At 48.7% G+C, this 22,944-nt stretch overlaps 2 protein-coding genes across 5 annotated transcripts in view; one reads left to right on the plus strand and one right to left on the minus strand.

The window, feature by feature from the left end:
- RBM23 (RNA binding motif protein 23) overlaps positions 1-9,630 on the plus strand; it is a 27,373-nt gene extending 17,743 nt beyond the window's left edge. For 3 of the 4 annotated variants that reach the window (XM_064374770.1, XM_064374771.1, XM_064374768.1), the window contains one exon: positions 42-9,630. In XM_064374770.1, coding sequence (XP_064230840.1) covers positions 42-45 — 4 coding nt within the window. In that variant the 3' untranslated portion in view covers positions 46-9,630. The remainder of the gene's footprint in view (positions 1-41) is intronic. The other variant, XM_064374772.1, reaches the window with a different exon arrangement.
- Positions 3,405-21,769, minus strand: REM2 (RRAD and GEM like GTPase 2). The gene is made up of 7 exons (XM_064374774.1): positions 19,345-21,769; positions 17,741-18,082; positions 17,405-17,478; positions 16,527-16,734; positions 15,589-16,144; positions 4,276-4,454; positions 3,405-3,629 (listed from the first exon to the last, which is right to left on the minus strand). The coding sequence occupies exons 1-5, from the start codon at positions 19,445-19,447 to the stop codon at positions 15,849-15,851; spliced, it is 1,023 nt and encodes a 340-aa protein (XP_064230844.1). The 5' UTR covers positions 19,448-21,769; the 3' UTR covers positions 3,405-3,629; positions 4,276-4,454; positions 15,589-15,848.
- Positions 21,770-22,944: the final 1,175 nt, after the last annotated feature.

Below are 22,944 nucleotides of genomic sequence, written 5' to 3' on the forward strand. Positions count from 1 at the left end.
TCTCTTTCCTTTGGCTTCCCATTTACTTCTTCTTTCCACAGGTAAATTGGTGGCACAGCAGACTGCCTCCCTTTGCCTCTGGGTCCTGCTACTTCACATCTACTCTTCCATGGCCTCATCTCTCCATTTTGTGGACCAAGCCATCCTGAGGGCATGGACATTGTCTCTGAGGGAATTGGGGCCACCCTTAAGACACCAAGAAGAGCTCCTGCTCATGGCCCCACTGGAAATGGACTCTGCTGAGCAAAGCGCCCAGTTGAAGAAAGCAGAATCTACACCTGCATTGAGTACCTGTTTCTCCATGTGTATTGTCTCTGAGATGACCTTCTTGCCCTTTCCTACACCTTAATGATTCCTCAATTCCTCCCCCATTGGGAAGGCCATAGGGCATTAACTGAAGGCACTGACCTCTCTCCTTTTCCTGCACCTTTATCCTTCAATCTGTCAAGGAAAACCCTTAGGACCTCTGAATCAAGAGGACTGAGTTTGTGAGGTGAGCCTTGAAGGTGCTCTTTTTCTGCTACAAGGGCCCTAAAAGATAGCATGGATTCGTGCATTGAGAAGCCAACCTCAGACCTTAGCTTGATGCAGCTTGAGGCGAGACCTACTATAGACTCAGCATCTTGATAGGAGGCATGGGAGTGATCTATCCTGCCAGGCATTTAGAGGCTTTCAAGAATTTAGTAAGAGGTGGAGTGTACCTTTCCAGTGTCTTCCATCTTCCTTTGAATACTTGTCCTTCCTCGCAGGTCCTCCCTTTGGCCTGGGGTGGGAGGATGGAGGGAGGCTGCTACTTTCTACCACTTCCTGTGTGCCTCTACTGTGGCCTCAACCCTGGCAGTTAAAGCTGCTCCCATTTCCTACCTGGGCATGTGTGAGCCCTTCTCACTGGATTTTATCCCCTTGTGTCTGTGTACATAAATATATGTATGTATGTATGTGTGTGTGTGTGTGTGTGTGTATATGTATGTGTGTGTATATATATATATATAAACTTTGTACAAAAGGCAAGCCTCCTCCTCGTGGCGGCTGTTGCCGATTTGTGTGTGGTCTCTGTTGTGTATCTGTCGGACAACTTATTAGCCCAAACCATGTTTCTGGGGATTATAAAAGATTAGTTTTCCCCTGCGTTTTTCACATGTGGCGCAAGCAACCTCTCAAGAAAAAAAAAAGATTAGTAACACCATTGTGTTTTCTTTCTTTTATTTATTTTATTTAACCATCTTTAGAAAGAAAAATGAAAACTCAGCTGGGCATGGTGGCTCACGCCTGTAATCCCAGCACTTTGGGAGGCCGAGGTGGGCAGATCATGAGGTCAGGAGATCGAGACCATCCTGGCTAACATGGTGAAATCCTACCTCTGGCCGGGCGTAGTGGCTCACGTCTGTAATCCAAGCACTTTGGAGGCCAAGGCGGGCGGATCACCTGAGGTTGGGAGTTCAAGACCAGCCTGACCAACGTGGTGAAACCCCATCTTTTTAAAAAAAAAATAAAAATAAAAAAATCCTATCTCTACTAAAAATATAAAAATTAGCTGGGTGTGGTGGTGGGTGCCTGTAATACCAGCTACTCGGGAGACTGAGGCAGGAGAATCACTTGAACCCGGGAGGTGGAGGTTGCAGTGAGCCAAGATCACTCCACTGCACTCCAGCCTGGTGACAGAGCAAGACTCCATCTCAAAAAAAGAAAAATGAAAACTCACAGAATGGGTTTCCCATTTGTATCTGCATTACACTCTTGATCCTATGGTTGTCTTCATCTGTCGGCATCTTTACTATCTCCATCCCAACCTACCCACTGGACAGCTTTTTTTTTTTTTTTTTTTGAGATGGAGTTTTGCTCTTGTTACCCAGGCTGGAGTGCAATGGCGCGATCTCGGCTCACCGCAACCTCCGCCTCCTGGGTTCAGGCAATTCTCCTGCCTCAGCCTCCTGAGTAGCTGGGATTACAGGCACATGCCACCATGCTCAGCTAATTTTTTCTATTTTTAGTAGAGACGAGGTTTCACCATGTTGACCAGGATGGTCTCGATCTCTTGACCTTGTGATCCACCCGCCTCAGCCTCCCAAAGTGCTGGGATTACAGGCATGAGCCACCGCGCCTGGCTCCCACTGGACAGCTTTAGACTTACGGGCTCCTTCTCTGTGCTTAAGGACAGATCTTATTTTTCCAGCAGATGGCACTATGACAGTACTACATTCTGTACTTTTTTCCTTGGGTGTGGGGGGAGGTGGGTTGTGATCTTGAAGAGCTTAAGTACCAGAGAAGGCTCCTAAGCTCAGCATTCTTACTCTATTGGCCTTTGTACCCTCTTTGACCCTCTTTGTAGTAGCAATCCCAGTCCAGTATCCAAAGGGATTTGGGTCTTGTATAACACAGCAGGGTTCCCCTGACCTGATGTCTACTATCGTTCCTCTGTCAGTACCCTCAACCCTTGCTTTCCATATGGCTCTGCCTGGGATAACACAGGTCTGGGACCAGTGAATTCTAGGGAACTGAGTATTCCAGAAATACCTCTGTGAAAGGGAAAGTGTACCTACCACTGCCTTAAAATAAGTGGGTGGGGGAGAGGCTTTCTCACCCTGCTTAGGGACCAAATGAAAGGAGAAGGACTGAATTTAGGGGCAGGGCTCTGTGGGACTCCTTTTTTGATCTCTATAGCAACAAAATGCTAAGAATTTCTTCTGCTAAAAATATGTATAATTGCTGTTAGGTTTTAATTTGTCAGCTCTCAGACTTCTAAGCCAGTGATGTTAGCCTCTGGGGTTGCTTTTAACATGAAATCATTTAAGTACTTGAAGCCTGCTTGAGTCAGAAAAGGCCAGTGGGACTCTAGCTCCTAAGTCTGTTTACTGCTTCTATAACAATACCACAGACTGAGTAATTTATAAAGAAGTATATTTCTCAGTACTGGAGGCTGGGAATTTCAAGAGCATGGTGCCTGTATCTGGTGAGGGTCATCCCATGGCAGAAGGGCACAAGGCAGAAATGAGCACGTAAGACAAAGGGACCAGGGGCCAAACTTGCTTCATAACAGCTCTCTCATGATAACCTGCTCCTGTGATAGTGACATTAATCCATTCATGAGGGCTCTGTCCTTGTGACCCAGTCACCTTGTATTAAGCCCCATCTTCAATACTGTTGTTGCATTGGGAGTAAAATTTCCAGTTTGAACTTCTGGAGGACACATTCAAACCACAGCATTTGATTCTTCCAGGCCTGGATCTCACCTGCTGTTGCTGTTCTATTGGCTACCACCCCCATCCCTTCCCCTGTCCTATCCTAGTTTGCTTTCTGGACCTGGGGGGAAGGGAAGGAGGATGTGCTATTTTTAGGTAGAAGCTGCTGGCTATGACCCAGTACCCCTACAGTTATTGATTTGGCTTCTAATGCATTTCGAGAAGTGCAGTGGGTACCATTTTTATTAGTCATCCTGAGGCCATGAACTGGGTCTTTTTCACAGCTAGTTTTGACTCCTTCAGACTATTGTAAATATCCACAGGCCTTGTCTCCTTGCCCTCTTCTGCTTGGTTTCCTTATGTGTCCATCGCTAGCTACTTTGGCCTTCCTACACTTGGATCCTTCCACCTCATTTCTTCCTTGTTCTTAGTTCCTCACGCAGCCTCTTTCTGGAAGAGAGACAATATTGGAAGTAAGGAAATAGATATCTAAGACAATTTCCAGTCTTACTCCATATAAGGTGATGGTATCTAGTGAGTGACAGTTGGTGTCGGTGTATGTGACTCAGTGCCTTCTTTTTTTTTGAGACAGAGTTTTGCTCTTGTTGTTCAGGCTGGAGTGCAATGGCGCAATCTTGGCTCATCGCAACCTCTGCCTCCCAGGTTCAAGCAGTTCTCCTGCCTGAGCCTCCCAATTAGCTGGGATTACAGGCAAGTGCCACCATACCCAGCTAATTTTGTATTCCTAGTAAAGATGGGGTTTCTCCATGTTGGTCAGGCTGGTTTTAAACTACTGACATCAGGTGATCTGCTCACCTCGGCTTCCCAAAGTGCTGGGATTACAGGCGTGAGCCGCTGTGCTTGGCTGACTCAGTGCCTTCTTGTTATTCATCCCTCCATAGGAGGTGGTTAGAGTGGAGAGAAGCAGGCAGTGAACAGATTCTGGGCCCAGCTTAAGGTAAAAGAAACTTCCCTCAACATCTACCTGCACATGATGGTGAGGGAGGGGGAAGGTAGGGGTGACATTGTGACCCAGATCCTTTGCCAGCATAGTTAAATTTCTCCACCAGTCCTCAGTTCTAAAAAAGATTCTCACCTGATTTTTGGCTTATAGTCTATATATGCTTCTATCTTCTCGAAGGTGGTGGCATTTCTTCCCTGTTCTTTAAACTGCTGTACTCTTGACAGGAATTCTGCTTGCTTCCTCAGACTCCCAACAACTCCCAAATAGGAGTTACCAGTAGAAGCAGAGGCTTGACCTGTGAACCTTTAGTCCTGGAGCATATAATGAAGGGAACTGAGTAAAAACTTGAAGGATGGAATTATATCACAGTCCCTCTTTTCCCCTGTAATGGTAAGTCTTTAGTGAAAATCAGGCAGCAACACTTGGACAGTGAGGAGACTCAAAGGTGAGGTGATAGGAGGTGGCGTAATGGTAGTCGTTAACATTTATGCAAGGCTTGTAGTAGGTTAGGCACTCTAATCATTTTATATGTATTAAGTCACCTAATCCTCACAACAACTCTCAAAAGTAGATTATTTTATTATCTTTACTTTGTAAACCAGGAAACATATCCAAAAAGTTTAAATAATTTTCCCCATGAGCACAAAGTTAGCAAGTTAGGGATTCTAATCCAAGTACTCTGTCTTCAGATTCCTTAATCTTAACCTTACCTGCCTCTCAGCACCACCGTGGAAAACAAGGCCTTGGAGTCAGCGAGGAAGTGTCACTTTTCCTATCCCTGCTCCCACAGCTCTCAGTAGACTCAATTTTTCCACTTGCCACGTCTTTGCTTATCTTGTTCTCTCTTCTTTCCTCCTCCTCCTGATCGAAGTCCTGTCCTTTAAGACCCTAACTAACCAGGTGTGGTGGCTTGTGCTTGTAGTCCTAGCTACTGAGGAGGCTGAGGCAGAAGAATCACTTGAACCTGAGAGGTGGAGGTTGCAATGAGCTGAGATCATGCCACTGCACTCCAGCCCGGGAAACAGACTGAGACTTCATCTCAAAAAAAAAAAAAAACAATTTAGGCCAGGTGTGGTGGCTCACGCCTGTAATCCAAGCACTTTGGGAGGCTGAGGTGGGCAAATCACAAGGTCAGGAGTTAAAAGACCAGCCTGGCCAACGTGGTGAAACCCTGTCTCTACTAAAAAATACAAAAAATTAGCTGGGTGTGGTGGCAGGTGCCTGTAATCCCAGCTACTCAGGAGGCTGAGGCAGGCAAATCACTTGAACCCAGGAGGTGGAGGTTGCAGTGAGCCGAGATTGCACTACTGTACTACTCCAGCCTAGGTGACGGTACGAGACCCCATCTCAAAAAAAAAAAAAAAAAAAAGACCCTGAAGCTTTTCTAGTTGGAGTTAATCTCTCTTTTTAGTATTCTTTGTCCTCTTGTGGGTCATCTTACTCTGCTTTTATTTAGTAAATAAATAATTTCAATAAAATTTATTGTATTGAAAACTAGGTTACTGGATGGTTATAGCCTGATGAGGCCAGCCTTAGATGTCTTTCTCATGATTGCTTTGTTTTGCACATATTAAATGTCTGCGGAATTGAATTAATGCTCTCTGTGTTAAAAGCACCAGGCTTTCCAAAGGCTGTCCCTTCTAGGCTGCTTTTCCCAGTAGCCTCATCCATTCCTTCCTCACTCCACCAAGAGAGAAGTTGCAGCTTTACTTTTTTTGATGTTACCATGGTAGCCTGTGATACTTTCTTTCTAAAGTACTGCTTGCCATCCACCAGACTGATGTTTCCATGGCAACCAGGTAAAGGGAATAGTCATGAGCTGGATGCAGAAAAGGAATTCTAGTATGAGAAGCTGCATATCTCAGTCTTTTAGCTTCAGACTTCCTTTCCCCTCTCTCCTAACTTTTGCGCTTTATATCCAGGACCAGTTTGCTCTCCAGTGTGCTCTTGGTTGAGAGTGCTCTGAAAGTGAGGTGAGGCAGACCAGCCAATTTAGATCATTGGGAAGGTGGGGGCAAGGAAAGAGCTGATCAAAGATCACTTCAAAAAGTTGGATGAAGTCTCTTAGTTGTTCAGATGATCTGCTCTCAAGAGCCCTTAAGGAGTTGACTGGAGTTGCTGGAGAGCCATTAAGCAGTTATTTTTGAGAGCAATGGGTAGATGGGTGAGGTGCCTGAAGACCGGAAAGGAGCCAGTCATTGCCAGATTGTAGAAAGGGGAAACAGTGACCTTGGAAATCAGAGATTTGTCAGACTTGCCAATGTTTCAGAAAGGATGAGAGTTTCAGTCAGCCTTCAGGCACCAGGAAGCCTACTTGTTTAGAATTAGTGGTGCTGAGAATTCACCTCCTTTCAACTCCTGAGCACAAGCAAGCTAGGAGACCTCCACCCTGTAGCCAAGTGTCACACTGGAACCATACAGCATGGTTTAGATTCCTCTTCCCTCATAAACTAGCTGAATAAGCTGGGGTAAGTTACTTCACTTCTCTAACTCATACTTCATTTGTAAAAAGAAAATGATAGTACCTATCTCATAGGAATGTGAGGATTCACTGAGAAAGGTTTGAAACTTGGCTTATTACTGTCCTTAGTATTCCCCTTCATTTGGATGCCTACTCACTGGATTTTCTAGCTGACTTCATTCTCCCCAACTTCAGAGAATGCTCAAGGTTTATGGGGAGAACCAAGGGTGGTGCAATGGTGAAAATAAATCTTCATTTTTAAATAAATAAATTGTTTCTGGGCTAAAGCCCCAAGCTCACAAGGTCTTGGGTCACATAGAATCTCCCTAGTTTTCAGGAAAACAAATCCCACTAGCCCAATCTGTTTATGCTTGAGGCTCTGTCCATATAGTTAGATTTTAACCAGATGGTTTTGAAAAATCAAAATGAGCCCCCCTCACTGGTACCTTCAAGGTACCTAGCACCCTTAGCTTTGTCTGGCAGGGGAAAAATACCAGGGCATTCTGTTTTGTTTTGTTTTATTTTAAGACAGGGTCTGGCTCTGTTGCCCATGCTGGAGTGCAGTGGTGCCATAACAGCTCACTGCAGCCTCAACCTGAGTTCAAATGATCCTCTTGATTAGCTGGGACTAGAGGCATGTGCCACTACACCCAGCTAACTTTTGCATTTTTTTTTTCTTTTGAGACAGAGTTTCGCTTCTGTTACCCAGGCTAGAGTGCAATGGCGCAATCTCGGCTCACCGCAACCTCTGCCTCCTGGGTTCAGGCAATTCTCCTGCCTCAGCCTCCTGAGTAGGTGGGATTACAGGCACGTGCCACCATGCCCAGCTAATTTTTTGTATTTTTAGTAGAGACGGGGTTTCACCATGTTGACCAGGATGGTCTCGATCTCTTGACCTCGTGATCCATCCGCCTCGGCCTCCCAAAGTGCTGGGATTACAGGCGTGAGCCACCGCGCCTGGCCCAACTTTTGTATTTTTTGTAGAGATGGGGTCTTTCTATGTTGCCTGGCTGGTCTCAAATTCCTGACCTCAGGTGATCCTCCCACCTTGGCCTCCCAAAGTGTTAGGATTATAGGTGTGAGCCACAACTAGCTGAGAGCACCCTCTGTACCACCCTTTCCTTAGCGTCCCTTGTAGCATCCCCCAAGCATTCCCGTAGCACCCGTCCTTTGTTGGTATCCAGAGCCTAGCCCTACACTGGCACTTTCTGAATATTTATTTTTAGACAGTCTCACTCTTGTTGCCCAGGCTGGAATGCCATGGCACGATCTCAGTTCACCACAATCTCTGCCTCCCGGGTTCAAGCCATTCTCCTGCCTCAGCCTCCCAAGTAGCTGGAATTACAGGCAGGCGCCACCGCATGGCTAATTTTGTATTTTTAGTAGAAATGGGGTTTCTCCATGTTGGCCAGGCTGGTCTTGAACTCCCGACCTCAGGTGATCCACCTGCCTCAGCCTCCCAAAATGCTGAGATTACAGGTGTGAGCCACTGTGCCCGGCCTTATTTATTTTTTTAAGACAGAGTCTCACACTGTCGCCTAGGCTGGAATGCAAAGGCGCGATCTCCACTTACTGCAACCTCTGCCTCCTGGGTTCAGGCGATTCTCCCACCTCAGCCTCCTGAGTAGCTGGAATTACAGGTACCCACCATCACACCTGGCAAATTTTTGTAATTGTTTTGGTTAAGACAGGGTTTCACCATGTTGGCCAGGTTGATCTCGAAGTCCTGACCTCAAGTGATCCACTCACCTGGCCTCCCAAAGTGCTGGGATTACAAGCATGAGCCACTGTGCCCGACCTGAATAAGTATTTTAAATCAGCACAGGTCCTGTGCTTAAAGTCAAGTTGTAATTTGAACACAAAAATGGAAAATCGTGCACTAAAATACCATCATGGAACTTCAGTTGCCAATCTTTACCCCAACTCTCCACCAAACAACAAAACCCAACAAAGGGGTGAGTCCTTATGGGAGGCATGTTGGACCCTGTAGACCGTAACTTAAATTTATATCTCCAAATGGTGGTGTGCTCTTGAGAGTTTAGCAAGCTGCTTTGATGCCTAAATAAGGGGCCAGGACATAGGATGCAAAAGGCACTACTACCTCCACTGCTCCTCCGTATAATGCTTGAGAAATTACAAAGATCTTTGCTCTTTTATTTAGTCCTAATGACTTCCCTACAAGGTAGGTATTCTTCATTTTTGAGTTGGGATAGCATAGCTGAGGTTCAGAAAACCCGAGAGGTTAAGAGTGACTTCATCCACAGACCCCCATGCAGGAAACATCCTGAGCGCTAACTGAAAAGCATTCAAGGGCTTACTGAATTTGCATTCACATCTGGAGTTTTCAAGGCCATTAAGCTGTGGAAACTTGATATCAATATTCAAATAGACGAAAAGGGACCTTGAACATATCCATCAGAGAGTCACCAAGATGATAAAGCCCTGAGAAACAGTATGCTTTTGTCGTGTTTGTGTCCCTTGACGACTGCACCAGCCACCCAAATTTTGCTGCCTCCTTTATAGGAAGCGCCTTTTCCTCACGTGGTGGGCTGCCTGCTGTTTCTCCTCTGTGCGGTTGCTCATGTAGTCTGACCACAAGGAATGCTTTTCCTTCTTTCTCTAATCTATTTATAGCCTACATATCCTGCAAGGCCCAGTTTCTAAAATATGTCTTCCAAATTTACTGTTTCTTCCATTCAGAGTTCTTGGAGCACGTGAGGTAGCCCCCAGTTACATAGAATATGATATTGTTTGCTACTGTTTTACCTGTTTTGTGCTGTACTACCTGGTCCATCTCCCCAGCTTAATTGTAAGCTATTTGAGGGGCAAAGATTGTATCTTATATGTATTTGTTTTTCCCATTGGGCCCAGCACAGTGATTGGCAAATTGCAGATGTTGAGTCCTTGAGAGGAACAAAATGTCTTCTGCATTTGTGGATAAAAGATTCAAATGTCCAGGAAAAATTTACTTAGACTGATATGGATTGAAACTATGTTAGATTTTAATAAAAAGATGTGTATGTGAACTTCCTGGGAGTAAGAGTTTAACCCAGAGGACTTCTGTGCATGACCTTGGCCACCTGTCGGAGGGGCCTCTGCTCCAGTCTCTCTCTAGAAGGGGGTCAGATGCAGCAGAGCCTAAAGGCTTATCTGTAGGCAGAGGCCCAGAGTGGAGAGATTTCCAGATGCAGGACTGTCTGCTCCTCTGGCCCTCAAGGGAGAGCACACACAGTCTATGCTCTGGGCCAATGAGGGGGTCTTGTAGGCAAAGGGGAGTGGAAGTAGTAGGGGCTGGGCAGGGGCTGGTAAGGGAACATGAACTCCAAGACAAAATAGCAGTGGTTACGAGATGCATGAGGGCAGAAGGGACCTTACCTGGCATGGCAGCTCAGGTCCCAGTGCCCTTCTGCTGACCTCTCACCCCAGCCCAGATCAATGGCTCTACTTTACCTTGATCAGAGAAAGAGAGAATGGCCAGGTTCTCAGAGAACGCTTCACTTCTCCCAAGTCTGGCGGGAGCCAGGCTTCAGCTTCAGTCTGTTCTGAGCTATTCCCTGTAGGCGTCTGGAGGGAACACACAGATGGGACAGGCTGATGGGACTGGCTGAGTTGGGGGAGGGAGGCTCGTGGTGTGTGGCTCCCCTCATGGGGGAGTCTTGCCGTCATTGTCTTCCATACACGAAGTACATGTTTTAAGCTTCTGCCACATGAAAGGCACTGGGCCTTTCTTGCTCCTCATCTTTTTCTCTGGCTACATCTGACCATTAGTGATACTCTCCTTCTAGAAACCCTGCCTCTGGTAGTAGTCACAACAGGCTCAATCCTAGTTCTCCCACTACCTTTTTGGCAGCTGCTTCTCCACATTGTCCATCTATACATCCCCAGGATCTCCTTGTTCCCTCTTCTTTCTCTGGACCTCTGAGGCTTTGTTTTAAATCATTTTGTTTCATTTTTGAACAGGTGCTATATGACATAGTTAAAAGTTCCAAGGCCAGGCGTGTTGCTCATGTTTGTAATCCCAACATTCTGGGAGGCCAAGGCGGGTGGATCACCTGAAGTTGGGAGTTCAAGACTACCCTGGCCAACGTGGAGAAATCCCATCTCTACTAAAAATACAAAATTGGCCAGGCATGGTGGCACATGCCTGTAATCCCAGCCACTCCGGAGGCTGAGGCAGGAGAATCACTTGAACCTGGGAGGTGGAGGTGGGGGTGAGCCGAGATTGCACCATTGCATTCTAGCCTGGGCAACAAAAGTGAAACTCTGTCTGAAAAAAAAAAGTTCCAAAGGTAGAAAAAGGGCATACAATGAAGTCACCTTCCCATCCCTGTCTTCTACTCATCCAGTTGCCCTTCCCAGAGGCAGCCAGTACCATCTGTTTATTTATTTATTTATTTTGAGACAGAGTCTTACTCTGTTGCCCTGGCTGGAGTGCAGTGGCATGATCTCAGCTCACTGCAACCTCCACCTCCTGGGTTCAAACAATTATCCTGCCTCAGCCTCCCGAGTAGCTGGGATTACAGGCACCCGCCACCACGCCCAGCTAATTTTTGTATTTTTAGTAGAGGCAGGGTTTCGCCATGTTGGCCAGTCTGGTCTCAAACTCCTGATCTCAGGTGATCTACTCGCCTCAGCTTCTCAAAGTGTTGGGATTACAGGCATGAGCCACCCTGCGCCCAGCCTGTAACAAACTCTTGTAAATCTGATGAAATTCATGAACACTATTCTCAGAGTCATGCATGACTACACAAATACATCAAATTGTATGTACCATTTCACAAGACACAGACTCCATCAGTAGTCTGGGGTAAGGATCCCAGCCTGTACTACACCTTCTCCCTTAGTATAATTATGGATCCCCTTCCAAAATTAAAATGCAGGGCTCCTTGTTCGAAGAATTTTAAGAATACAACAGAGCATTAAGAAGAGAACAGGCCAGGCATGTGGTTCACTCCTGTAATCCCAGCACTTTGGGAGGCCAAGGCAGACAGATCACAAGGTCAGGAGTTTGAGACCAGCCTGATCAACATGGTGAAACCCCATCTCTGCTAAAAATACAAAAATTAGCTGGGCATGGTGGCCTGCACCTGTAATCCCAGCTACTCAGGAGGCTAAGGCAGGAGAATTCGCTTGAACCCAGGAGTCGGAGGTTGTGGTGAGCCAAGATCGCGCCACTGCACTCCAACCCATGTGACAGAGCGAAACTCTCAAAAAAAAAAAAAGAAAACAGCATTAAACTAAGCATGTGCACAGGCCACGACCTTTTCCCCTTGTTCTTCTACTATCTCTATGGTGATTATTCTCATTATCTTTCTCTTGCCCCAACTTGTTCTGAATTTCATATTCAGCTGTCCAGATTGCTGCTGAAACTCTATATAGATGTTCTTTTAGCATCTCAAATTCAGTGTCTCCAAAATGGAGCTCCTTACTCCCATTGCCTCCTTTGCTCCCTACTCCAAGTTCCTCACCGTCCTCCCACCACCTACAACTTTTTCCTCTCTTTATACCCATCCACTGAGTTGCCAAGTCCCATTGATTCTGACCCTCAAACCCATGCCTCCTTTCCTTTCACACTGCCATCCCCCTCAGGATGGTCTTTTCATTATATTCTATATGTATCACTGTTACTGGTCCCTAAACTCAGCTCCTCAGGACTTGCCTCTGCAGCTCCAATCCACACACACCTCTCCCAGCCTCCTTTTCCCAAAGGACAATCCTAATCATGTGATTTCCACATTCAGAGACCTGCAGTGACTCTTGCTGCCTAAAGAGTTGGGCACAGACTCTTTTTCCTGGCATTTAAGGTCCTTTACAGTGGGACTCCAAACCTTCTTTTCCATGCTCATCTCTTACCCCTCCTCTTCATGTCCCTGAGGTTTCAACCCAACTGTACAGCCATCTGGTTCCTTCATGGGTCCAGTGTGTTTTCCTGCATTTTAAAATTTGAGTTGCCTCTGTTCATGGTCCTCAGAATTTAGAACTTGCTTACTCCACTACAGGCATGTAATTTCTCTGGACCTTTCACCATAGCCACTGCACATGGCCCTGCCCATTGTGTCCCTGCATCTTGTCCGCTGTCCTCTCTTTCTCTTCTCCCCATCCTTATTGGAAAGGGAGCCTCAGATGCAAAGCTGGATAAAATCACCATTAAGGGGCCAGGTGCGGTGGCTCAGTCCTGTAATCCCAGCACTTTGGGAGGCCGAGGCAGGCAGATCACGAGGTCAGGAGATGGATACCATCTCTACTAAAAATACAAAAAAATCAGCTGGGCATGGTGGCACATGCCTGTAGTCCCAGCTACTCGGGAGGCTGAGGCAGGAGAATTGCTTGAACCCAGGAGGCGGAGATTGCAGTGAGCTGAGATCATGCCACTGCACTGCAACCTGGGTGACAGTGTGAGACTTCATCTCAAAAATAAATAAAATAAAATCACTATTAAGTATCAAGCAGAGCCAGGTGATGTGGCACACGACTGTAACCCCAGCACTTTGGGAGGCCAAGGCGGGTGGATCACCTGAAGTCAGCAGTTCAAGACCAGCCTGGTCAACACGGTGAAACCCCATCTCTACTAAAAATTCAAAAAATTAGCCTGGAGTGGTGGTGGGTGCCTGTAATCCCAGCTACTTGGGAGGCTGAGGCGGGAGAATCACGTGAACCCAGGAGGCGGAAGTTACAGTGAGCCAAGATCGCGCCATTGTACTCCAGCCTGGGTGACAAGAGCAAGACTCCGTCTCAAGAAAAAAAAATATATCAAGCAGACATGGAATCCCAACTCTGTTGCTTTCTGGGTAACCTCAGGAAAGTTACTTACACTCTTGTTTCCTTTACTGTTAAATACCTTAGATAGCCTTTTTTTTTTTTTTTTTTTTTTGAGATGGAGTCTCACTCTGTCACCCAGGCTGGAGTGCAAAGGTGCGATCTTGGTTCACTGCAGTCTTCACCTCTTGGATTCAAGCAATTCTCCTGCCTCAGCCTGCTGAGTAGCTGGGACTACAGGCACACACCACTACGCCCGGCTAATTTTTTTAGAGATGGGGTTTCACCATGTTGGCCAGGCTGGTCTTGAACTCCTGACCTCAGGTGATCCACCCGCCTTGGCCTCCCAAAGTGCTAGGATTACAGGCATGAGCCACTGCACCCGGCCTATATAGTTTTTTTTGTTTTTTGTTTTTTTTTTGAGACAAGTTCTCGTTCTATCACCAAGACTGCAATGCAGTGATTCCAGCTCACTTCAGCCTTGAACTCCTAGGCTCAAGCAATTCTCCCACCTCCCAAGTAGCTAGAACTACAAGTGTGCTGATTCTTTTTTTTTTTTTTTTTTTGAGACAGGGCCTTGCTCTGTTGCCCATGCTGCGGTGCAGTGGTGCAATCACAGCTCACTGCAGCCTTAACCTCCTGGCTCAAGTGATCTTCCCAGCTCAGCCTCCCAAGTAGCTGGGATTACCTGAATGACACCGCGCCCGGCTAACTTTTGGTAAAGACAGGGTCTCACCATGTTGCCCAGGCTGGTTTCAAACTACTGAGCTCAAATGGTCCTCCTGCCTCAGCAGTGCTGGGATTACAGATGTGAGCCATCATTCCTGGCCAATGTTTAAATTTTTTGTAGAAACTGGCTCTCACTATGTTTCCCAGGCTGGACCTTATATAGTCTTTAAGGAATTAACAGATAAAGTGTATAAAGTCCTAAGGATAGTGTCATTATTCATCTTATTATAACTACCCATGCTGGGCTGGTCCCCTTGGCTCCTCCCCAGCTGCAAGGACTCAGGAGGTATTGCAACCCTCTTTCCATCAAGTTCTGGGAGGCTGTGTGGGGTGGAGTGGAGGCTGGCCCTCAGGTGCTCAGGTAGCTGTATTATATGTCTAGGGGTGGTGAGAGGAGCTGCTGTCTCTGCTCCCTTTGTTCAAACTTATGGCTCAGGCAGCAGCAAGCGTGGGCGTCCCCAGGGGAGGCAGTGACAGCTTCAGTACTCACACGGGCTTTGCAGGTGACAGCTGGGGCTGTGGGGCCCTGCCAGAGGAGGTGCAGGCGGACCCCATCACGCCCCAGCTGATGGGCCTCCCTCGTGGATAGGGGCCCCACCTTGAACCAGCCCAAGTAAAAGCTGAGTAACTCTGGGAGCTAAATGTAACTTCTAGCCTGTTCCCTGCAGGATATAGTGGGGTAAGGAGATGAGGCTCAGTCTGGAGACTTGGTCCCATTGTGTCATTCATTTACAAATGACTTCTAGGAGGTCCCTGTTCCTCTCCAGGCCTGTTTTCTCATTGGCAAACGCACGAGAAGTGGACCTGATTATCTGTAAGGGCCTGTGGCCCTTTGACACAGACTACCCCAGGCCAAGTCAGTTCCAGAGCCTCCTTAGAGAGTTAGGTTCCTTACTTCTCTGGGCTTGAGTTTTCTTGTGGGTAATACAGTTTCCATCAACACCCATCCCTTCCCCGGAGATTCCAAGAACCGTCAAAAGTGAACAGATGCAGTACAAAAATTATTTATTGAAAAGGGAAAGGGTGGCCCCTTGCTGGTGCCTCCTGGGCCCTGGCTAAAAGGGGTTGCCCCTGCTCAGCATCTGAATGCAGAAAGTCTGTCCACCCCTTACCTTTAATAACCTTAAAAGGGAAGTGGGGTGGTGGACTGGTAAGTCAGAAAATCAGTCTCAAGAACAGCGCTTCCAGGCCCTTGCCTTTAAGAACTCCTTAAAGGCAAAGTGGACAAAAACGGTAGATGAGAGCCAGAACGTTTTCGGGAAGGTCCTTGGAAGAGGGGGTCTCCGTGTCTTTACCTTTAAGACTCTCTTATAAAGGTGAGGCATGTTCACGCAGCGTACAAAGGAGGCAAACTCCGTCAAGGAGTCTACAAAGTACTTTTCAAGATCTCGCTTTTAGTATCTCTTTACAGACGAGGTGGCCAAGCGCGAATTAATAAAAAACAAAATACCTTGCAGAATTATTTTTCTTCCCGACCCAGCAGAACCCGCCCCGCTCACCGGCCGTCCTCAGGTGTGCATCCTCGCTTTCTAGGCGCCCTGGGGCCCGAAGGTTCGGAGAACGCGTAGGGGCGAGCGTGGAGGTGCCGCCCAGCGGACTCGGACCGCCCCTGGAGGTCACACCGGGGCATCCTGGGAGTTTTTGGTTTCCTAGACGGCCTCCACCGGGGAAGCCGGACGGGGGCGGGGCGAGGCGAGGCGAGGGGGTGAGCGGAGGGCGCGGTGACCATGGCGACCGCAGTGGCCATGGCGACCGCGGCTCAGAGCACCGAGAGGTCGTGACACGACCTGGAGCGCTGCTTGAAGAACTTGGCGTTGCGCGGCACCAGGTTGGCGAGGAACCGTTTGGCCTTCTTGGTGAGGCTCTCGCGGCGTGCTGGCGGTGCAGGGCCCTCGGGGCTGCCCGGCTCGGGCCTCTGGCCCCCGGCGCGGTTCCGGCCCCGCCGCAGCCGAATCTGGCGCACCGCGCCCTCGAAGAGCTCCTGCGTGTTGTGGTGAAGTGCGGCCGACGTCTCGATGTGCTTGCAGCTCAGCGTCCCGGCCAGGTGGCGGCCCTCTGCAGGAAGGGACCGGCTCAGGCGCCCGCTGTGCTGTATGGGGTGGGGGGTGGGGTGCCGGGACGAGGGTGGGCCTGGGGAGGGCCTGGACTTGTGGTTGGAAAGGATATTGGTACTAGCGAATCTTGGAACCGAGAGAACAAAGTGGTGGAGGTGCGAAGGAGAGAGAGAAGTGGGCCTTGGAGAGAGGTGAGGGGAAGTGACAAGAAGGGATTCTCAGGGTCCTTGAGTGGGGCATTGGGAGTCTGCCCTTAGTTTGGGACTAATTGCAAGTGGGTTCGTACACCAGCGATGGTAAAAAGGCCTTAGGGAGAAGAGGTGACCTGGAAGGGAGAGCGTTCCTTTGAGATCGCAAGTATGGAATCTGTTCAGTATACACACCCTCCAGTGATACCTCCCGGGAGCGGGCCAAGTCGCTCTTGTTTCCAACGAGGATAACTGGTAGGTCGTGGTGCGGCCTCCCAGCCCGGAGCCTAAGTAGGGTCTCTGGAACTTTGGAGAAGCTCCGTCGGTCAGTGACTGAGAAGACGATGAGAAAGGCGTCCCCGGTCTGAAGGCAGTGGTCCCGCAGCCACCCTCCTGCGTCCCCCTGCAGACAGGCAGAGAAATGTTAGGGCTGGAGGGATCTCCTGATCCTGGGCTGTGAGGGAGAAGGAAGTCACCTGCTTAGGACAGCAGAGCTAGTTAACAGCAGAATCTCCATACCCAGAGTGTTTGTGGAGGAGGGAGAAATTAGTAATATGAAGGTCCTAGACTAGGGTAGCCATCCTGATTTCTTAAGCTTAAGCTCTTGATTTAAAAATGAATATTATTCACGTTTGTAATTTGGCCTCTTATTTCTACCTGGTAACCTTTGTGTCCAAATATTAAGAAGTCTTCACTTTCCCCCCTCCTTCCCTGATATTCCAGAGCCCTGAGCTCTTGTCCTGTCACATCAGATTCCTTCAGGCTGAAAAATTTATGGATGGAGTCAATTTCAGGGTGTCCAGCCTAGCTTGCAGCTGCAGGTTTTGTCAAATTCCCACCCTAAGTTTCCTCTGGGTCAGAAGATTCTGGAAAGACTGTGGCTCTTAATGGCCACGGGCTGTGGTATGAACGTTGGTGTGGGCCTTTGCTTTCTGAGGTGATATGAACAAAAGCTCAGGTTCCAGTACATGTTGAAACCAGGACCAGCAGTCCCACCAGCCTTCAGCCAGACTTTGCCCTTCCCCTGTTCTCCCAGCTTCATCACCTGTCTGCAATCACATCTTAGTTCTCACCTGTTCCCAGATGTCATAAACAACTAGAGTCACTTCTTCCTTATCCACCACGATGCGTCTCTCATAGGTATCCTCTGTTGGAAAATAGGGAGAGGGAATAAAGTCTATTAGGAGGTTCCCCAACATTTGTGAGACCTGGTAACAAGGGACACCTCAGATCTCAGCACCAGAGAAACCGTCCGGCCCCCCGCCCCCACTTTAGGGAGGCTGCCATAGAAAGCATTGGAGAAACTTCTGTTAAGCTCTGTCCTCCAGGGGCTGCTCAGGTCATCAGCACTTCCTTCCCTGACCAGGGCCCCAGAGCCCCCTCAACCCCTGCAGGGCTTCCCCAAATACCTGAGTTCTCTGGTTCATGAGCACTGTCTCCCTGGAGACCACCAAAAGTGCCTGCTAGGGTGCTCTTGCCCACGCCACTCTCCCCCACTAGCATGACCTTGAAGATGCCATCCTTTTGAGCAGGGGGTGCCTCCCCTGAGCCCAGCGAGTCAGAGGAGCCAGAGGATGAGGCCTGAGGTGGCCAGTCAAGTTCATCTATAGCCTGGGCCCGCCGGAGCTGGTGCTTGTAGGGAACAGGCATACTGCCTCTTCGTCTGGGGGCCCCAGGGGCAGAGGGTAGCCCGCCCCGGTCCAACTCTGCCAACAGTTTCTCTGGATTCTTCAGCAATGTGGCATCTGCTTCTGGGGTGGGGTGGGAGGGCAAAGAAAAGGAAGCTATGAGTGGGATATGCCCAGCCATCTGCAGAAGGCTCAATCCAGGCTGTTCCAGCATCAGAGGCCCAGCCACACCCACTTGATGACCATTACCCAGAAGTAACTGAGAATCTCTGGCCTGACCTCTTACACTAAAGTCTCCAGAAGCCTGAACTGGAGCCAACATGATAGCTTCTCCAATGTGGTCCCAACCCCAACCTAGTCAAAATGTGCCCCATGCAGGGAAGGGACCTGAATGCAGGCTCACACACCCACTCACACTTTACACTGACACACAGGCACACCGCTAGACTAGGCCTCCGGCCCTGTGGGGTGCAGCAGGGATTAGGGGAAGCTGCCAGTCTTTCCACCAAGAGGCCCTTCCTCCTCCTGTTTCCTGCACTGGTAATCCCCAAACCGAGGAGAAGCAGAGAGGATGAGAAGCTGAAGCTGCTACCCAATGTCTGGGGAGTAGGTATAGCAGAGTAAAAAACTTTGTAGCAAGCCTCTTCCTAGGAAAGGGCCTTTGCTTTTTGAGATGATGTGCATGTTGGGTCTCTGTGGGCTCTGTGTGTGTGTGTGTGACTGAGAGACGGGGGCTGCTGCTTCCCGTGGCCCTATAGGTGAGCATCCCTCAGTGCGTGGTTGGGTGTGAGAATCCTGCATTCCTGTCTGTCCCTGTGAGTAGGAGCGAATATTGTGTTCATAGAGAGGTAGAAGTAGAGAGAGAGTGTGTGTGTGAGTGACAGGGAGAGTGACAATGCGCGGGTCAGGGTAACTGGAGGAAGAACAACAGACACAACAAAGGGGGCTGGAAGGAGGCTGGAAATAGCCCAGGATCAATATTTGGCCAGCAGCCAGGGCCTCCAGGAGCCAGAAGAACCCTTACAACAGGTCCCCGGGGTAGCCCCCTGCCTGTGATTCCCAGGGTTGGGGGCTGCCCCTTTCTTCTCCCCTTCCTTCTTGCCCATCCCAGCCTCAGGAATGAGGCTGAGCTAGGGGCCATGTACCAGTTTCTCAAGCAGAGCCCTGGGAGTGATGGGGGAGGGGGCATTTAGGCAGCTGTTCCCCTCCACCCTAGCCTAATCCCAGTCCTTGTGTGAGCAGGGGTCTTCTCCACTTTCTCAATTGCTCTTCTCCTCTTGCAGACTGGGCTCAAGCTCCCTCAACACCTTGTTCTGACCTCCCCACCAAAGCTTCAGCTCCCACCCCCATGGTTTCAGCCAGAACCTGCCCAGGTTATCCCTCACCTGGCGTGGGCATCCCTGGAGGGGAGGCCCGGTGGCTGCCAGAGGGGCAGAGTGCTGTAGTTTCTGTGTCCATGTCCATGTCGGTGTCCAGGTCCGTGTGCATCGGTGTGCGTGTGTGTGTGTGCAGCCCAGCGGCTCGCAGCACCCGCTTCCTCACTCAGCAGCACTGTCAGCTTTTCCCTTTAAATACCACCCCCCAACACACATGTCCTCCCCCCAAGACACCTGGGTAAATTGTCCCGCCCCCTGATGAGGTCACACATGCTAATGAGCAGTGATGTCAGCGGGATTCCCTCCTTTCAGCCCCCCCTCCCTTTCCTTTGTGTCGCTTCCCTCTGGGAACATACACACTGCAGAGCCTGGTTGAGGCGTGACAGAACAGTCAGGGGGCAGAACACAAGGGTTGCTGGGGGTGTCATGGGTAAGGGAGCTGAGGGTGGGAGAAGGCAGGGACCTCGGGAGGTGAAGGTCTTTCTCCAGCAGCCAGGACTATGCATCATTTGTCTCTTGTATTTCCAGCCCACTAGCCCAGTCAGTGTCCAGCTTAAAGAGTGTGCTCAGTGGCTGCACAGGAGGAAGAGGCAGAAAGAATAAAAGCTGGTTTGAAAAACGAGATATAGGCCAAAAGAAGTGTGGGGACTGGGGGGACTGAGGCACAGCCACCCTGCCACCTTTTCCTTCTCCACCCTGCCTCTTCTGGGCCAAGAGCCACAAAAGTACCCATTTCCCAGCCTCTAGGCAGATGCTCTAAGGAAGGAAATACAGCTGCTTCATTTGGGCAGCTTCATTTTACCACTAAGTTCAGGTAGGAGGAAACCATTGTGGAGGCTCCTTGACCTTCTCTCCCTGCCAGGCCCTCCAAGCCAACAATAATCAGAGCAGGAAAAAAGGGCCAGACAAAGCTAGATATCTCAAACACGAAGTTCCCCATCTTAAGTGGGGCAGGGGGAGAGCGCTGGCTACCTCCCAACTCCCCTACCCCACTGCTAATGTTTTTTTGGTGAAGCTGCCAGGCCTTCTGGGCTATGCAAGGCAGATACACAATGGATGATGTCTGGCTGTTTGAGGAAGCCCAGATAGCACATATCTTATTGTTCCTTTTCTGCCCAGTTCCCTTTCCTTTCAGGTTTCTTCTCCTGCCCCTTTCCTGCTTGTCCTCCTTCCTGACACCCTGAAGCTCCCAAAAACACATTCTGATTTCCTTTCCTTGCCCCATTGTTGCCAGATGCTGTGCTAAGCACTTTCCTGCATTATCTCCTTTCATCTTCTTGACCTCAAGGCTCACATGGTAGGTGGGTGGCCTGTCCCTAAAGCAATCCTGCAGCTGGAAAATGGGAACACCAGGAATCCCACCCACATCTTTCCAGTGCCAAAGATTTTTTATTTCTACACTATGCTGCTTTCCTTCTCTTAAATATTCCAACTGTCTCCTATTATTGGGAACAGTCTATACTGCAATCCTCAGCAGACTTTTCCAATACAAGAGGCAAATAATCATCTTGGGAACAATATGCAGTGACAGTTCACTTATCTGGAGGTCAACTACAGGGCAACAGTACAGGGTTTGAGGGAGCAGAAAGGACCCCTCAGCAGCTAAAATATTCATACACTTTACTCACTGGGTAGATTCTCCAGTCCTAAATCATGGCCTACTTATCCTTACTTTTATTCCCAATTTTAATGTGTCCATGTGTGTTCCTGTACTAGTAGATTAGAAACACATTTAGAGTAGCAAGTGACCCCTGGTAGCCAGGGAGGTAACATCACACACAAAAAAACATTTAATGCACTCATATGCATTTTATAAGTGGTCTGAGGTCATTTAGCATAAAAGCAAATAGCTCCCCATACTCCTACTATTACAGTGTCAGGAGACACTGCTGGAAAAAAGCCACTGGTTTCTATGAATGATCCTCAGCTATTCAGAACATTTTAATTATATTGCAGATATGCTGAAGACAAGTGTAACATTTTAGAATTACTTCCTTCCAAAATTAGTATTTTTATTTTTTTCAGAGAAGGGTCTCTCCCTATTGCCCATGCCCAGGCTAGACTACAGTGGTGCGATCATAGCTCACTGTAACCTCAACCTCCTGGGCTGAGCATTTGCCTGTGTCCAGGCTCCCTCAGGAATGGGAGGTCCCGTGGAATAGTGGGACAAGGGTGAGATTTGGAATGGAGTCATGCCAGGTCTAAATCCACCACTTGGTAGAGACTGGGCCAATCTTCGGATTTCCCTGAAGCTCCTTCTGAGCCTGAGAAATGGGGTTTATGATGCCCATGGCCCAGCTCTGTCGTGAGGGTTCACTTCAGGTGATGAAGAATCTGGCATCATCAGGCACTCACTCTTTTTTTTTTTATTATTTTAAAAACGTCAATAGCAGGTTTTGCCTAGACAGGCACTCACTCTTTAACCACCTTGGTGCTTCCGCAGCCTTAGGCTGTGTGGCTGGGGGTCCTTCTTCCTTCCCAGTGAGGCCTGGAGCTTGGTTCAGGCCCATGATTTCTTTTCCTTTTTTTTTTTTTTTTAAATCTATTTATTTATTTTGAGACCAGGTTATGAGACTAGCTAGTTTTTGAATTTTTGGTAGAGACAGAGTTTCGGCATGTTGCCCAGGCTGGTCTTGAACTCCTGGCCTCAAGCAATCTGCCTGCCTTGGGCCCCCCAAAGTACTGAGGTTACAGGCATGGGCTACTGTGTCCAGCAGAATTTTGTTTCTTAAGGACCAAGTTCTGGTATCTTTTCTTTTTTTTTGAAAGGGAGCCTTGGTCTATTGCCCAGGCTGGAGTGCAGTGGCACAATCTCAGCTCACTGCAACCTCCGCCTTCTGGGTTCCAGCAATTCTCCTGCCTTAGCCTTCTGAGTATCTGGGACTACTGGTGCATGCCGCCACGCCCAGCTAATTTTTTGTATTTTAGTAGAGACGGGGTTTCGCCGTGTTGCCCGGGCTGATCTTGAACTCATGAGCTCAGGCAATCAGGCCTCAACCTCCCGAAGTGCTAGGATTACAGGTGTGTGTGAGCCACCACTCCCAGCCCTGGTATCTTCTTTTATCTTAGATTCTAGACTCTGATTCACAACCTGATTCCTATCTCATGCTGAAAATGCCTCCTGCCTTCCCACCAAGAGCCTTGATGTGGATCCCACACTCGGGAGACCAAGCACCTTGGATATTGGTATCTATCTTGACGGAATTTTAAGTTGCTTCATTGCTTTTTTTCTTGGGCCCTGGTGGAAATAAACTTGAGTGACTGCTCCCCAGTGCCATCACTTGGGCAGGACCCTCTGTCTTAGTTTCCCCATGCTGCCTGTATAAGGTCAGTCCCCTATCCCAGCTACCTTGGGGCTTCACTATGGCTGACAAGAGTATTATTACTGCCTACACCCTGTACAGCATACATCTAGAAACTAAAGAAACTTCTTTCAGGCCCACTGATCTATAAGCACAGGCCTCCCTAGTGAACTCTGCCCTAAGTCCTCCTTCCAGCATTCAGAAGCGTTCCACCACAAGGAGCTGTTTTACCTGAAGTCTTTGTCCACTTTCAGTTTGCAGTACCACTAGGAGAGAAAAGGTCTGGATAAAGGGATGAAGATTATCA

This window comes from Aotus nancymaae, unplaced genomic scaffold (assembly GCF_030222135.1).
Source record: "Aotus nancymaae isolate 86718 unplaced genomic scaffold, 86718_ANA_hifiasm-v0.15.2.pri h1tg000011l, whole genome shotgun sequence".
Classification (NCBI taxonomy): Eukaryota; Metazoa; Chordata; class Mammalia; order Primates; family Aotidae; genus Aotus; species Aotus nancymaae.